General features: G+C 44.9%; 1 protein-coding gene across 1 annotated transcript; it reads right to left on the bottom strand.

Annotated features, from left to right (window-relative positions):
* Positions 1-4,529: 4,529 nt before the first annotated feature.
* LOC148639832 (fish-egg lectin-like) lies at positions 4,530-6,151 on the bottom strand. The gene is made up of 4 exons (XM_088620937.1): positions 6,064-6,151; positions 5,415-5,660; positions 4,895-5,237; positions 4,530-4,807 (listed from the first exon to the last, which is right to left on the bottom strand). Exons 1-4 carry the CDS (start codon positions 6,137-6,139, stop codon positions 4,666-4,668), a joined length of 807 nt encoding a protein of 268 aa, XP_088477063.1. The 5' UTR covers positions 6,140-6,151; the 3' UTR covers positions 4,530-4,665.
* Positions 6,152-15,803: the final 9,652 nt, after the last annotated feature.

Genomic DNA, 15,803 nt, shown 5'->3' with positions numbered 1-15,803 from the left:
CCTACTGCTTTTAATTAAAGCAGTAAAAGCTAAGTCTTACCTAGAAATAAGACCACAAACAAACACAATACACAGCCTCTCCCTTCCATTTTGACAAATGATCTCACAAACCTCATGTATAGTATAAGCCCCAGCAGTGGCCTTTATATACTCAAGACTGCTAGGCGTCGGCTCCTACACACACCTGTCTAACCAGGTGTTAAATTGGACCATAACGAGCTGCTGATTGAATCACTCAAGTTTTAATTACAGAAGACATCATTAATTGTATTCTTTCCACAGAACTCATCCTCAAGCTCAATTCTCATGAAGGTGTATCAGGACTTATTTGCAGAGCCTAGGACTAAAATGTATTACAAAGCTAAATACTTGCTTACTCTTGTTTAAAACCTTGGCTGTCTTTGTCCTCAGATATTCTTTTCATTTCATGTTTCATCCGTCAGATTAAAGATGACATTTTCCCAACACTCAGAGGAAACTGTCTGGGGCCTGATTTGAAATCTTCCAGGAAGAGGATCAGTCATCTGTGAAACCACAAGTTACTCGATTCAGGATGGGATAAATGATAGCTTTTAAAGCTCCCACATTACGAGTGATCAATGGGGCATTTTAGGACTGCTACCTCACAGTTCTTAGGATTGAATTCCAGCTGAATTTCCTGCTGTGTGGAGCTTGCATGTTTTCCATGTGGAGTTTCTCTATGGGACCAGTTTGCTCCCATTTTTGAAAGGCAACCTGGCTTGTCTAAGTGGTTTCCAGAATTTCTCCCCCTGTGTTTGTGTGTTTGCTCCCAATGGTACTCATGTTTGTTGTTTGGTGTCTGACTGTGAGGATATTCATGAGCAGGTAGATGTTATAACCTCCTACATAAACTTCTGTGTTGAAAATGTGATTCCATTTAAACAGGCTATGAGTTATTAAAAGTAAGCCCTGGGTGCAGACATTTAAAGAAAATGAAAGATTATGGGAGAAAGCGATTGAAAGGAAGATACAGGAAGAAGGGAAACAGGCTCAAAGAGATTAGAAATCCAAGGTGGAGAAATTGGTGAATGGAAACAGTGCACAGGAGGCAGGATGTAAGATCAAATCCAGGACTGGCCTGGTCTCCCATAGTAACAGATTGCTTGAGCCACACACCTCACCTCAATGAACTGAATTATTGTTTTAATGGAGTTTTTAATGGAAGTTCGGGAGGAATGAAGACAGCCGAGGTCATTTGACACAGCTGCTGCAATTCCCACTAATTCTGACGTAAGCAACCGGTCTCCATATATACCAAACATCACCCTCTCTTCTCCTTTGTTCGTTTTCTGCATCCCTCCTCCACCCCCTCTTCACCTTTGCAGCTGCCCAATTGGTCGCATGGGGGTCCTATCCTCTCTGTCCAACGGGCGGGAGGTTGGTCCTCAGCCAAGCCGGTTAAGCCAAGTCTTCACATCCCAATAAACGATTCTAATTTCTCCCAACCTTTCGGCTGCTGTCATTCCTCGTGAGCTCAGCTTGAGAGTAGAGAACCAGTAGAGGCCATTTTTAACACTGGAATTGGGCTCACTGGTGTCTCTCCCTTGACCAACTCAGTCCTGTATTCTGTAGCCTGTTTCAGAAGTCACATCCCACTATTACAGGTCTAAGGTTGTGGAAAATAAGTGTTCTTCTGATTTTATTACTGTTTTAATAATTAATAATAATAATCTCTTACACTTATATAGCGCTTTTCTGGACACTCCACTCACAGCACTTTACAGGTAATAGGGATCCCCTCCACCACCACCAGTGTGCAGCCCAACCTGGATGATGCACCAGTCCGCTCCCCACACACCAGCTCTCAGTGGGGAGGAGAGCAGAAAGATGAAGCCAGTTCAGAGATGGGGATTATTAGGAGGCCATGATTGGTAAGGGCCAGGGGGAAATTTAGCCAGGACAGCAGGGTAACACCCCTACTCTTTTCGAGAAACACCCTGGGATTTTTAATGACACAGAGAGTCAGGACCTCGGTTTTACATCTCATGCGAAGGATGTCACCTTTTTACAGTATAATGTCCCCGTCACTATACTGGGGCATTAGGACCCACATAAACCACAGGGTGAGCGCCCCCTACTGGCCCCAATAACACCTCATCCAGCAGCAACTGTAGTTTTTCCCAGGAGGTCTCCCATCCAAGTACCGACCAGGCTCACACCTGCTGAGCTTCAGTGGGCTCTCAGCTGTGACTTGTAGGGTGACATGGCTGCTGGCCATGTAGTTTCTATAACTCTCTTAGATCAAGAACAAGTGTTTGTTTCCACTCTGTGATCAGGGCTAGTACTTCAAGGCCCAGTACTTCAAGAGTTTAAGGTGGTCAGTTCTTGGACCTCTGGATTCAGAACAAGTAGATTCAAATGATTTCTTTATCATATGGCATAGGTCAAAGGTCATAGGACATAGGTCATAGGTCGTGGCAAAACAGCTGTCCTCATAGTCCAACACGTCCTGACAAAGGGGTTACATGCATTAAAACTCCGATGAAAGAAAGATAAATGACAGCTGTTAGAGCAAGGGGAGCATCCAAAAAATGGATAATGAATAAAGACAGATCCATCTCCCATCCCCCATGTTACTGCAGCCTCATCTACAACAGACACCTCACCAGTCTCAGTCTGAATTAATTCGGCAGAGGGAGGATGAAGACCATTAAAGAATCCTACTTAACAACAGTTGTCATAAAGACAGTTCATTCAATTCCAGTTCCAAGTAGCAAAGGAGCATTTTTTCCAAACATCGGCTGCATAGAGCCCTGTAACTCAGGAGTTAGTCAACGAGGCTCCCAAGTAAAGCTGGGTGTTGTAACTTGGGCGTTTCTATCCACCTCCTCCATCTGAGGGTTTATGGCAGAAACTAAACTACACTTTGCCCAATACACAGCTCACCTGTGCTTCAGAATGGAATGTGTTCAACAACTGTATAGAATAGTATGTCTTCCAGGGCGCCTTTTTGTAGAAAAAAAGGAACAAAACTGCTTCTAAAGCACAAGCAATCTGGAGCCATTCCATGAGATCTGGGGCCCTTTTCCTCAATATTTTTAAAAACAGAGCTTTGTTAAATATCCCTGATTGTTTTATACAACCATTAATTGTGTGATTACGGCTATGGATTTTTAATCTATTGTCTGTTTTTTTTATATGTTTCTCATTAAAAATATCAAATCTTTTTAAAAACAAAACTTGAAAAAAAGATCCCACAGCAGTCTATCCAGAGGCCAGTCTGCCAAGCAGCAGTGCCATCCAGTGGTCAGAAAGCTGAGCACAGACGGGTAGGACTGGAACGAGATGAGGGATAACGTAAGAAAAATAAAAGCAAATAACGTTAGGTTATATAGTTAACAGTAACGTTTAAATCAGGAGATGCTATATAAAAATTGTACCACTAGTAATGCTTCATTTCAAATTTGCTGTCAGTGTTACAACAATGATACTGCTCTTAATTTGGCCCAAACTGTGAAGAGTGACCAGATACATTCTCAGGTTCAAATGATTGTCCTGCACTATTCAGGGGCCCAATTTAAGTATTGAAAATCCTAAGGGGCAACAAGTCAACCATATGACCTTCCTGTATGGAAACTATAGGCAAGTGCATTTAAAATAGAGAACAAGAAACACTGTGCACAAAATGTTTGTCTAAAGTACTGTATGCATCTATACTTTTGCAGGTATCATGTTTTGTCAAAAAAAGTCTCAATGACATTCTAGTAGCAATTATTACATATTCAACCTACTACTTTAGTTAGAAGTTACTCCATGAAAATGGATAAACCCTGATCACATAATGGAAACAGACAAATGAGAATACCTCAGATCACAATTGAATGAACTGCATGCAATAATGAAGCACATGATTTCAAATAGATCCAACTCTCCGTAAAGTTTCTCAGAAAGGTACTAATAGGTATGTATATGGCATGGACTGCATTTTGAATTGTACAAGCCACATCCCACCCAACTAGTTATAGCAATGAAGTACTACACCTGAATTTGAGCTAAACCTCAGCTGAGGATTCAACCATGAAGATGAACTCCATTGTGTAAGAAAAAAAAGCACCCAGTCAACATGGTTAGGGATGTAATTGAAAGTTAAGACCAAGTGCTTTGCACTAACATTATGGGAACAAACAGATTCAACCCCACCCCCAAAAGGTGCTTTGTTAAGCAACACTGGGGTGGTTTAGGTTTAAGAAAATGAAAGGCCTTGAGGACCTGTCACAGCCTCAACTTACATCCCTGTTTAGGGCCACTGGAAAAGACCAATCAGTGATGCTCCCCAAGAAACATGGTAGCATTTTAGTAAATCCATTCATGCACAAAACCAGGACTAAACCATTGTGCAGAGAGACTAGATGTTGTATGTTTCCCCAATAGCAACTTATTACAGGGAAGGGGCCATGTGAATAGAGAGCTCACAGGTCTGGATATTAACGCTTAATGCGACATCCCAGGTAGTCTTCCTCATGAAATCAAGAGGACTGGTGTCAAGTTCATTACACAACACAGTAGAACATGGTTATTCAAGCATTTATTGCTGCACAGAGAAAAAACAGAAGACAAGCATTAGTGCCAAATTCCACTCAGAAGCCACCATGCAGCCCAGTCATGTCTGTCACTTTCCACTCAGGACCAGGCCATACAGGCTGCTCAGACCTGGCACCTCTGGACTCGGCCATCTTTGCACACAACCCAGAGGATTCCTCGGTCATAGGACACATGCCTGGCCACACCAGCTGCCCTTAGAGCCCACCAGCTCCTGCCAAAGGGGTTACAGGCATCAATACCAAGCCTGCAGGAAAAGGCACAGGGTTAGAGCAGCCTAGAATTAGGACAGTCATTCAGGCAACCATGTGTGTTATCCCCTCCACCAGCTCACCTCTTGAAGACCACTCCATTCCTGTTCACCCCATACACACTGCCATCTGAGCCCACCTCCACCAGGGACAGGGAGCCCTGAATGGGGTACCACCTGTCAGAGCCTTTGCAGGAATCCCCACTCACATCCAGCTTGACGAAGATCTGGTCCAACCGGTTCACTCCCCAGCAGCCAAAAGGCCCACAGGAATAGTACTTGAGGGAGCCCACAACAGGAATCCAGGGGATGTTGCCCTGGCCAGCATACTGCAGCACAGGCCCGCTGTTCAGGCAGAAGATGGAATTGGCAGCATTGACACCAACCACAAACTTGTCTCCACCAGCATCAATCTGGATGAGGGAGCCTGCAGAGGAGAGCAAGAAACAGCTGTTCTCAGCAGGGGGGCAGTGCAGTGCTCATTCCTCAGTATGAAGTCATGAACACTTGAGTGAAGGAAATGTTCTGGCTGAAGGCAGCCACTACCCATGGATAAACTTGAAAGCTACCATTTCCAACCCATATAGATCAGCTGCAGCCTCACCTGGCTGTACTTGGATCCACCTTCCCCGAAGCCACTTGAACACAAGGCTGGCGAGACTCACACTCCAGAGCCCTGCTGGCCCCACACTCACATGTTTCCCCTTCATGGCCAGAGAGACCCAGCTGTTGCCCTGGTAGCTGACCAGGTTGTCTGCATTGTCAACTCCACACACCCTTCCAGCACCAGCATCTATCTGCTTCAGACTGCCAGGCACAGCCCGACACTGCAGGGCTTCAGCCACAGACACTGGGGAGGAGAGGACACCACTGGGTCAGTAACCACCAGCAAGATCAAGTGAAGCAGCCTGGGGTTAAAGCTGCATGTCAGATGCTCATGATCCTACTACGGGATCAATCAAAACATACAGGACAGAAGAAACAAGCCAACAGGGCTTGTTTGCATCCATAAAACCCACAAATGAACAGAGGCCAATGCACAGCATGTCAACAGTTTTACAGAACTTCAAAAGCACACTTTAATTCCTGACTTGGATGTTTCACAAATGGCACCAGGTCTTTTTAGGCAACATCTATACTCAAAACCCAACCAGCTATACTGAAATCCATATATATCAGCAGCATGCAGTTACTGCTCCTCAATCCACCCTTGTGCTGCTCTTTCTAATTAAAGCACTATATCTAAAGCTTACCTAGAAGACATCCTACAAGCAAACACAACACACAGCCTCTCCCTTCCATGTTGATGAGTGATCCCACAAACCTCATATGTAGTATAAGCCGCAGCAGTGGCCTTTATATAGTCAAGACTGCTGGGCTTCAGCTCCTACACACACCTGTCTAACCAGGTGTTAAATTGTGAACCATAAAGAGCTGCTGATTGAATCATTTAAGTATCAATTATAGAAGACGTCATTAATTATATAATCCTCAGGGTGTAGGAATTATGGAGACAAAAACTGAAATTGAAGCCCATTGCTTCAGATAGTCATGAGCTGGATTAGTACTAATATCAGCAGTGACATCCTCCAGAAGTGCAGGTCAGGGGTGGTCACAGGGACAGCTAGCACACAAAAAACTCTGTAATTGCTTGATGCAAACAATAACTAAATTAGCTAATGAGACAACTAGTTTAATTGCACATCTGAATATTTTGTTACTCTTGTTTTTTGTCCTCAGAAATGTTTTTTCAGATTTCATCTCCAAGATTAAAAATGTAATTTTTCTGAACACTCAGAAGAAAATATCTGGGCCCTAGATTGAAATATTCCAAGTCTTGTCTTTTTTCTCAATTAATTTGATGTGGGGGAGGATTAGTGATAAATAACCACTACAACACTGCTCCATCATCTTGTCAGGGCTGTAAATGATTTGCTGGCTGCATCTGACTCTCAGTATTCTTATGCACCTTGATATTAGTGGCCCTTTGTGCTCAAAACTGCTCAAATACTTGCAGGCATTCTTGGCTATCAGCTGTACTATTTTTAACAGGTTCCTCTTACATTTGACTGGCAGGTAGCATTTTGTTTCTCATGATCCTCATAAATCCCTCATAGCCCCAGCCAATCGCGGTGTGCCTCAGGGTTCAGTCTTTGGCCCATTGCTCTTCATTATCTATATGCCCCTTCTCACTCAGATCATACGCAAATATGGTTTTCAGATTCATTGTTATGCAAAAGACACATTTTGCAGATTTACATTAAAACCTCTTCCCCCTCTGATCTTTCACCTTCATCGCTTATCTCTTGACTATGTAACATGAAGCTCTTGTTGACATCAAATTCCTTGAAACTAAATAGTGACAAAACAGAAATTTAACTGGTTTGCAGCAAATGCCAGTTGGGAACACATTGGGGAGATTCACAGTAATGGTGGATGGCTTCTCCATGAAGGCATCAGGTACAGGCAGAAATCTGGAAGTCACACTTAATCCTCTCCTTTCTTTTGAGCCCTATGTGAGAAATTTTTCACCTTAGAAACTTCCCAATATTATATAGATAGATACTTTATTGATCCCATGTGGGAAATTGCAGTGAAACAGCAGTTTAGCACAGTCAACACAGCACAGTGTAACAAAATAATACAATAATACAATACATATAATAGATTCAGTACAGTCAGTGTGCACTTACAAAAGTTGCTCATAGTACAGAATATACAAAAAACGGAACAGTACACAAAACGCTGTATTGCACATTATAAATATAAAAATATATTGAACAAGTCCCTAGCATATATTGCACAAAAAAACAGTTGTAAACAGAAAAAAAAACAGATTTAAGCAGAGAGATTAATGTTTAGTCCAAAAACAGGTCAATGTCAATGTTGCCCCTGCCCAGACACACAGTGGATGAATTGTATAGTCTTATGGCAGAAGGCAAGAATGACATTCTGTAGAGCTCCCTGTCGCACTGTGGTTGGATCAGCCTCTTGCTGAACGTGCTCTTCATTCTCACTAGCATATCATAGAGGGGATGGGAGACATTGTCCATGATGGCCATTAATTTGGACACCATTCTCCTCTCAGCCACTACCTTCATGGGGTCCAGATCAGACCCAATGACAGAGCTTGCTCTTTTGATTAGCTTGTTTGCCTTTTAGCATCCCCTGCTCTAATCCCAGAGCCCCAGCACAACACTGCATTGAAAATGGTGCTCACTATAACCAACTGATAGAATACAGTGCCTTGCGAAAGTATTCGGCCCCCTTGAACTTTTCAACCTTTTGCCACATTTCAGGCTTCAAACATAAAGATATAAATTTTTTATTTTATGTGAAGAATCACCAACAAGTGGGACACAATTGTGAAGTGGAACGAAATCTATTGGATTTTTGAAACTTTTTTAACTAGTCTATCGTCGATGTGCACTCCCAGGTACTTGTACGAGTCCACCATCTCCACCCCACTCCCATGGATGTAGACAGGAGTAGGTTTGACCCTCTTCCTCCTGAAATCTATCACTAGCTCCTTCGTCTTTGCCACATTCAATTGCAGGTGGTTCTCCCCACACCACTCCACAATGCTGCTGACTATTCCTCTGTACTCTTCCTCCTGCCCACCCTTGATACATCCCACAATTGCAGAGTCGTCTGAGAACTTCTGCAGGTGGTACGACTTTGAATTGTATTTAAAGTCCGTATAAAGTACAGAGGATGAAGAGAAAGAACTGTCCCTGAGGAGCCCCTGTGTTACTCACTACCTGTTCAGACACACAGTTCTGAAGTCTCACATACTGTGGTCTGCCTGTCAGATAGTCAGTGATCTGTGAGATCATGGAGGCACCCACTTGTGTCTCCTCCAGCTTCCTTCCTAGCAGTAGGGGCTGGATAGTGTTGAAGGCACTGAAGAAGGTAGAAAAACGTAATCCTCACAGTGCTGCCAGACTTGTCCAGGTGTGAATAGGCCCTTTGCAGCAGGTAGATGATTGCATCTTCCACACCAACATTGGGCTGGTAGGCAAACTGTAGGGTGTCCAGTGATGAACTGACCAGGGGTCTCGGGTGGGACAAGACCAGCCTCTCAGTGTCTCAGTGACGTGAGAAGTCGGCGCTACTGGTCTGTAGTCATTGAGGACAGAGGGGCACCTTTTCTTTGGTACCGGGACCAGGCATGATGTCTTCCAGAGCACAGGGACTCTCTGCACCGCAGGCTCAGGTTGAACAGGCGCTGAAGCACTCCACTCAGCTGATCCGCACAAGCCCTCAAAAGCCCTCTGGGACAGACGTCATCTGGTCCTGTGGCCTTACCCTGGTGAAGCCTCTTCAACTTCCTCTCTACCTGGTCAACCATGATGGTCAGCCTGGCCTGGGTACTCATAGCGCTGTAGGTGCTGCAGGTGTTAATGGCGGAGGTGTTGGAGAGTGGCAGTTAAGGGGGCTAAGGGAGCGTGTGGCTGTGAGGGGATGGGTGTTGAGCCACAGAGGGCCCTGAATCAAACCTGTTAAAGAAGTGGTTCAGCTCGATGGCCATCTCCAGGTCCCCCTCTGTTGCACCCCCAGCCTGTTTGAAGCCAGTGATCTCTCTCCTGTGCTCCAAACGTCCCTCACCCTTTTCCTTTACAGCTTGTACTCTACCTTCCTCCTGTAGGCGTCCTTGTTCTCTCTAAACTTCTGCTTTAGTTCCCTCTGTACACGCTTTACCTCTTCTTGTCATTCAGAAGAGCCTTCAGGTCGCTGGAGATCCAGTTTGTTATTGGGAAAGCAGTGTATGTCTTTGGTGGGGATGGTGTTGTCCACACAGAAGTTAATGGTTGCAGGTTGGCGCTGGACGATAGGCTTGTATCGTGGTGTAAGCAGGACAAGGTTGTGATCTGATCTGCCAAGGGCGGGAAGGGCAGTGGAGCTACCTGCGCCCTTAACATTGGCATATCATGTTTTCTCTGGTCGTGCACTTAATAAACTGGTGGAAAGTGGGCAATGTGGTAGAAATAGAGACATGATTGAAGTCCCCTGAAATAGCCAACTTACTGAGAGGAATATGAGGGGGCCTGTAGAGCACCAAGCTGCAGAAACCAGATCTTGCTGTTATCGATGAATGAACTGTGCACTCAGCATTACACATTTATAAATGTCTCATGGGTGTTTCTGCAGCTCTGTGCTCTATGGGTCCCCTCATATTCTTTTCAGTAAGTTGCAATATGTGCGCATTTCTGAAGCTAGGACTTCTATCCCATCCCAGAGCAGGGCAGCATATTGCTCCTACACTTACATCTATACATTGCCCATAAAGTCATCAGCCAGGTGGATGTTGCATATTGGTGGTGGTGGAGGGGAGTCCCCGTTATCTGTAAAGCACTTTGAGTGGAGTATCCAGAAGAGTGCTATTTCAGTGTAAACTATTATTCAAAATGAGATCTTATGGACTTTTAAAGCTCTGAACAACTGAACTCCTCCATATTTTTACCACTTTATTCTCCACACAGCTGATTTTATTTCATGATAAACCATTTACAAAACAAAATTGGAACATTCTGGTGTAAACATGCTGTGCAAACAGCACATCCCACACTCCTGTGAGGCATGGTGGAGACAGTATGGGCACTGTTCTGCTTCTCATTGCTGCTCAGCAAGCACTGGGTGTTGTCAAACATGAGGGCAAAACGGATGAAGCAAAACCCAGGAAAGTAGTAGAGAAATATTTTCAGGCTAAAGCCACACTGGAATGGCATCAGAATGAAGTGCAGATCCTTCTGTAGACATGTGCACCATTACTACAGAGTCTTGCAGCTATATTTGCTAGCAAGGGAGCATCTACCATAGAGAAGAACTCATGAGTCTGAGTACTTATACAGTCAACATACAGAACCACAATATCTTTACCCTCAGATGTTGAATGTGAGCAAGCAGAATAAAAAGAGGAAGACTTACAGATACAGGAGCCCATTTGACCTGTATTGTCTCCTCATAGTAGATAACTGAACAGCTATTTCTTGAAGGTGCTAGTACAGTAACTTCAACAACACAGCCAGTTAGGTCAAGACTGTCACAGCCCTTTAAATGTATTTCCTTGTAGTTTCTACTTGTGCTCTCCTTCTTGGGACTTCACTGTTCCACTTTGAGTAAATCCTGCTTTGACTCTCACTGCCTACTAGACTAATGGTTGTTGCAGAGACAGTCTAGAAGTTCAGAATTTCACTTGAAACTTCACGTGCGCTTCCTAATCCTCCTAAAACTGGTATCAGCTGCAAACAATAGGTGAATTACACCTGAATTCACACAACTACTGGCAAAAAGGAAGTACTGTAGTTACTCCACCCAAGTCAAGCAGTCACATCTTCATACAGCCTTGTATTTATCAACCAGTTCTCATTCCAACCACGATTACCTTCCAGCTGTAACTTGGTTTATTACGGCAACCTTTATCCACATCTGTCTGAGAGCTAAATACACCAAGTATTTGTTCTCATGACTTCCCCAAAGAAGCAAAGCTTCTCTGGCTAGTACTCCTTAGGACAGCAGTCACCCTTCTTTAGAGGTTCTAGAAAATAAATTGTAGTGTCAAAGAAATGTTGCCTCAGTGTCACAAAATGAGACCTCATTCAGCTTTTAGATTGAGGGGAAAAAGAAAGCATGCAACACAAACTACAATTTCCAGGCCATTTTATTTGGCTGTAAACGCCTCCCAGGACCAGGACACACAGGCTGCTCAGACCTGGCACCTCTGGACTCGGCCATCTTTGCACACAACCCAGAGGATTCCTCGGTCATAGGACACATGCCTGGTCACACCAGCTGCCCTTAGAGCCCACCATCTACTGCCAAAGGGGTTACAGGCATCAACACCAAGCCTGCAGGAAAAGGAACAGGGTTAGAGCAGCCTAGAATTAGGACAGTCATTCATGCACCCATGGGTGTTATCCCTTCCACCAGCTCACCTCTTGAAGACCACTCCATTCCTGTTCACCCCATACACACTGCCATCTGAGCCCACCTCCACCAGGGACAGGGAGCCTTTGCAGGAATCCCCACTCACATCCAGCTTGACAAAGATCTAGTCCAGCCTGTTCACTCCCCAGCAGCCAAAAGGCCCACAGGAATAGTACTTGAGGAAGCCCACGACAGGAATCCAGGGGATGTTGCCCTGGCCAGCATACTGCAGCATAGGCCCTCTGTTCAGGCACCAGATGGAATAGGCAGCATTGACACCAACCACAAACTTGTCTCCACCAGCATCAATCTGGATGAGGGAGCCTGCAGAGGACAGTAAGAATTACAGCTGTTCTCAGGAGGGGGCAGTGCAGTGCTCATCCCGCCGTTACCAGGGAGTGAAATAGCTGCCTTTAGCTAGAAAAGGCATTGACAGGTAGCCTGACAGATCCTGATGGATTCATGGAGAGACCCTGAAAGCTACCATTTCCAACCTCTCTAGATCAGCTGTAGCCTCACCTGGTTGCACTGGGATCCACCTTCCTCCAAGCCACTTGAACACAAGGCTGGCGACACTCACACTCCAGAGCCCTGCTGGCCCCACACTCACATGTTTCCCCTTCATGGCCAGAGAGACCCAGCTGTTGCCCTGGTAGCTGACAAGGTTGTCTGCATTGTTGACTCCACACACCCTTCCAGCACCAGCATCTATCTGCCGGGCACAGCCCAACACTGCAGGGCTTCAGCCACAGACACTGGGGAGGAGAGGACACCACTGGGTCAGGGACCACCAGCCAGATCAAGCAGAAGCAGCCTGGGCTTAAGGCAACATAGGATCATTAGCCTCCCCCCCCCACCCAACACTGAGGGCCTAATTAAGATACAGGACAGGAGAAACAAGCCAACAGTTCATCAATGCATCAGCAACCCCCCCCATTTACAAAGAAATGGTCATTACACATAAGGGAACACAAACAAAGTTTTGCAGAACCTCCATAGCACATGGAGACATTCAAGTCATGGATTTAATATAAATAGCTCTCCACGTACAGTCTATTTTTAGGCAACATCTACATTCAAGAGCCAATGAGCTACACTGAAACCATAAATATTAGCAATCCACCCTTGCCCTACAGCTTTTCATTTAGGCAGAAAGACACACACACACACACACACACACACACACACACACACACACACACACACACACCCTCTCTGTCCAACGGGCGGGATGTTGGCCCTCAGCCAAGCGGTTAAGCCAAGTCTTCACATCCCAATAAACGATTCTAATTTCTCCCAACCTTTCGGCTGCTGTCATTCCTCGTGAGCTCAGCTTGAGAGTAGAGAACCAGCAGAGGCCATTTTTAACACTGGAATTGGGCTCACTGGTGTCTCTCCCTTGACCAACTCAGTCCTGTATTCTGTAGCCTGTTTCAGAAGTCACATCCCACTATTACAGGTCTAAGGTTGTGGAAAATAAGTGTTCTTCTGATTTTATTACTGTTTTAATAATTAATAATAATAATCTCTTACACTTATATAGCGCTTTTCTGGACACTCCACTCACAGCACTTTACAGGTAATAGGGATCCCCTCCACCAGCACCAGTGTGCAGCCCCACCTGGATGATGCACCAGTCCGCTCCCCACACACCAGCTCTCAGTGGGGAGGAGAGCAGAAAGATGAAGCCAGTTCAGAGATGGGGATTATTAGGAGGCCATGATTGGTAAGGGCCAGGGGGAAATTTAGCCAGGACAGCAGGGTAACACCCCTACTCTTTTCGAGAAACACCCTGGGATTTTTAATGACACAGAGAGTCAGGACCTCGGTTTTACATCTCATGCGAAGGATGTCACCTTTTTACAGTATAATGTCCCCGTCACTATACTGGGGCATTAGGACCCACATAAACCACAGGGTGAGCGCCCCCTACTGGCCCCAATAACACCTCATCCAGCAGCAACTGTAGTTTTTCCCAGGAGGTCTCCCATCCAAGTACCGACCAGGCTCACACCTGCTGAGCTTCAGTGGGCTCTCAGCTGTGACTTGTAGGGTGACATGGCTGCTGGCCATGTAGTTTCTATAACTCTCTTAGATCAAGAACAAGTGTTTGTTTCCACTCTGTGATCAGGGCTAGTACTTCAAGGCCCAGTACTTCAAGAGTTTAAGGTGGTCAGTTCTTGGACCTCTGGATTCAGAACAAGTAGATTCAAATGATTTCTTTATCATATGGCATAGGTCAAAGGTCATAGGACATAGGTCATAGGTCGTGGCAAAACAGCTGTCCTCATAGTCCAACACGTCCTGACAAAGGGGTTACATGCATTAAAACTCCGATGAAAGAAAGATAAATGACAGCTGTTAGAGCAAGGGGAGCATCCAAAAAATGGATAATTAATAAAGACAGATCCATCTCCCATCCCCCATGTTACTGCAGCCTCATCTACAACAGACACCTCACCAGTCTCAGTCTGAATTAATTAGGCAGAGGGAGGATGAAGACCATTAAAGAATCCTACTTAACAACAGTTGTCATAAAGACAGTTCATTCAATTCCAGTTCCAAGTAGCAAAGGAGCATTTTTTTCAAACATCAGCTGTATAGAGCCCTGTTACTCAGGAGTTAGTCAACGAGGCTCCCAAGTAGAGCTGGGTGTTGTAACTTGGGCATTTCTATCCACCTCCTCCATCCGAGGGTTTATGGCAGAAACTAAACTGCGCTCGGCCCAATACACAGCTCACCTGTGATTCAGAATGGAATGTGTTCAACAACTGTATAGAATACAGTGCCTTGCGAAAGTATTCGGCCCCCTTGAACTTTTCAACCTTTTGCCACATTTCAGGCTTCAAACATAAAGATATAAATTTTTTATTTTATGTGAAGAATCACCAACAAGTGGGACACAATTGTGAAGTGGAACGAAATCTATTGGATTTTTGAAACTTTTTTAACTAATAAAAAAATGAAAAGTGGGGCGTACAAAATTATTCGGCCCCCTTGCGTTAATACTTTGTAGAGCCACCTTTTGCTGCGATTACAGCTGCAAGTCGCTTGGGGTATGTCTCTATCAGTTTTGCACATCGAGAGACTGAAATTCTTGCCCATTCTTCCTTGCAAAACAGCTCGAGCTCAGTGAGGTTGGATGGAGAGCGTTTGTGAACAGCAGTTTTCAGCTCTTTCCACAGATTCTCGATTGGATTCAGGTCTGGACTTTGACTTGGCCATTCAAACACCTGGATACGTTTATTTGTGAACCATTCCTTTGTAGATTTTGCTGTATGTTTGGGGTCATTGTCTTGTTGGAAGATAAATCTCCGTCCCAGTTTCAGGTCTTTTGCAGACTCCAACAGGTTTTCATCCAGAATGGTCCTGTATTTGGCTGCATCCATCTTCCCCTCAATTTTAACCATCTTCCCTGTCCCTGCTGAAGAAAAGCAGGCCCAAACCATGATGCTGCCACCACCATGTTTGACAGTGGGGATGGTGTGTTGAGGGTGATGAGCTGTGTTGCTTTTACGCCAAACATATCGTTTTGCATTGTGGGCAAAAAGTTCGATTTTGGTTTCATCTGACCAGAGCACCTTCTTCCACATGTTTGGGGTGTCTCCCAGGTGGCTTGTGGCAAACTTTAGACGAGACTTTTTATGGATATCTTTGAGAAATGGCTTTCTTCTTGCCACTCTTCCATAAAGGCCAGATTTGTGCAGTGTAAGACTGATTGTTGTCCTATGGACAGACTCTCCCACCTCAGCTGTAGTTCTCTGCAGTTCATCCAGAGTGATCATGGGCCTCTTGGCTGCATCTCTGATCAGTCTTCTCCTTGTCTGAGCTGAAAGTTTAGAGGGACGGCCAGGTCTTGGTAGATTTGCAGTGGTCTGATACTCCTTCCATTTCAAGATGATCGCTTGCACAGTGCTCCTTGGGATGTTTGAAGCTTGGGAAATCTTTTTGTATCCAAATCCAGCTTTAAACTTCTCCACAACAGTATTACGGACCTGCCTGGTGTGTTCCTTGGTCTTCATGATGCTCTCTGCGCTTTCAACAGAACCTTGAGACTATTACAGAG

The sequence above is a fragment of the Lepisosteus platostomus genome, chromosome 26 (genome assembly GCF_059453375.1).
Source record: "Lepisosteus platostomus isolate fLepPlt1 chromosome 26, fLepPlt1.hap1, whole genome shotgun sequence".
NCBI classification, from domain to species: domain Eukaryota; kingdom Metazoa; phylum Chordata; class Actinopteri; order Semionotiformes; family Lepisosteidae; genus Lepisosteus; species Lepisosteus platostomus.
This window is presented reverse-complemented; position numbering and strand designations above follow the sequence as displayed.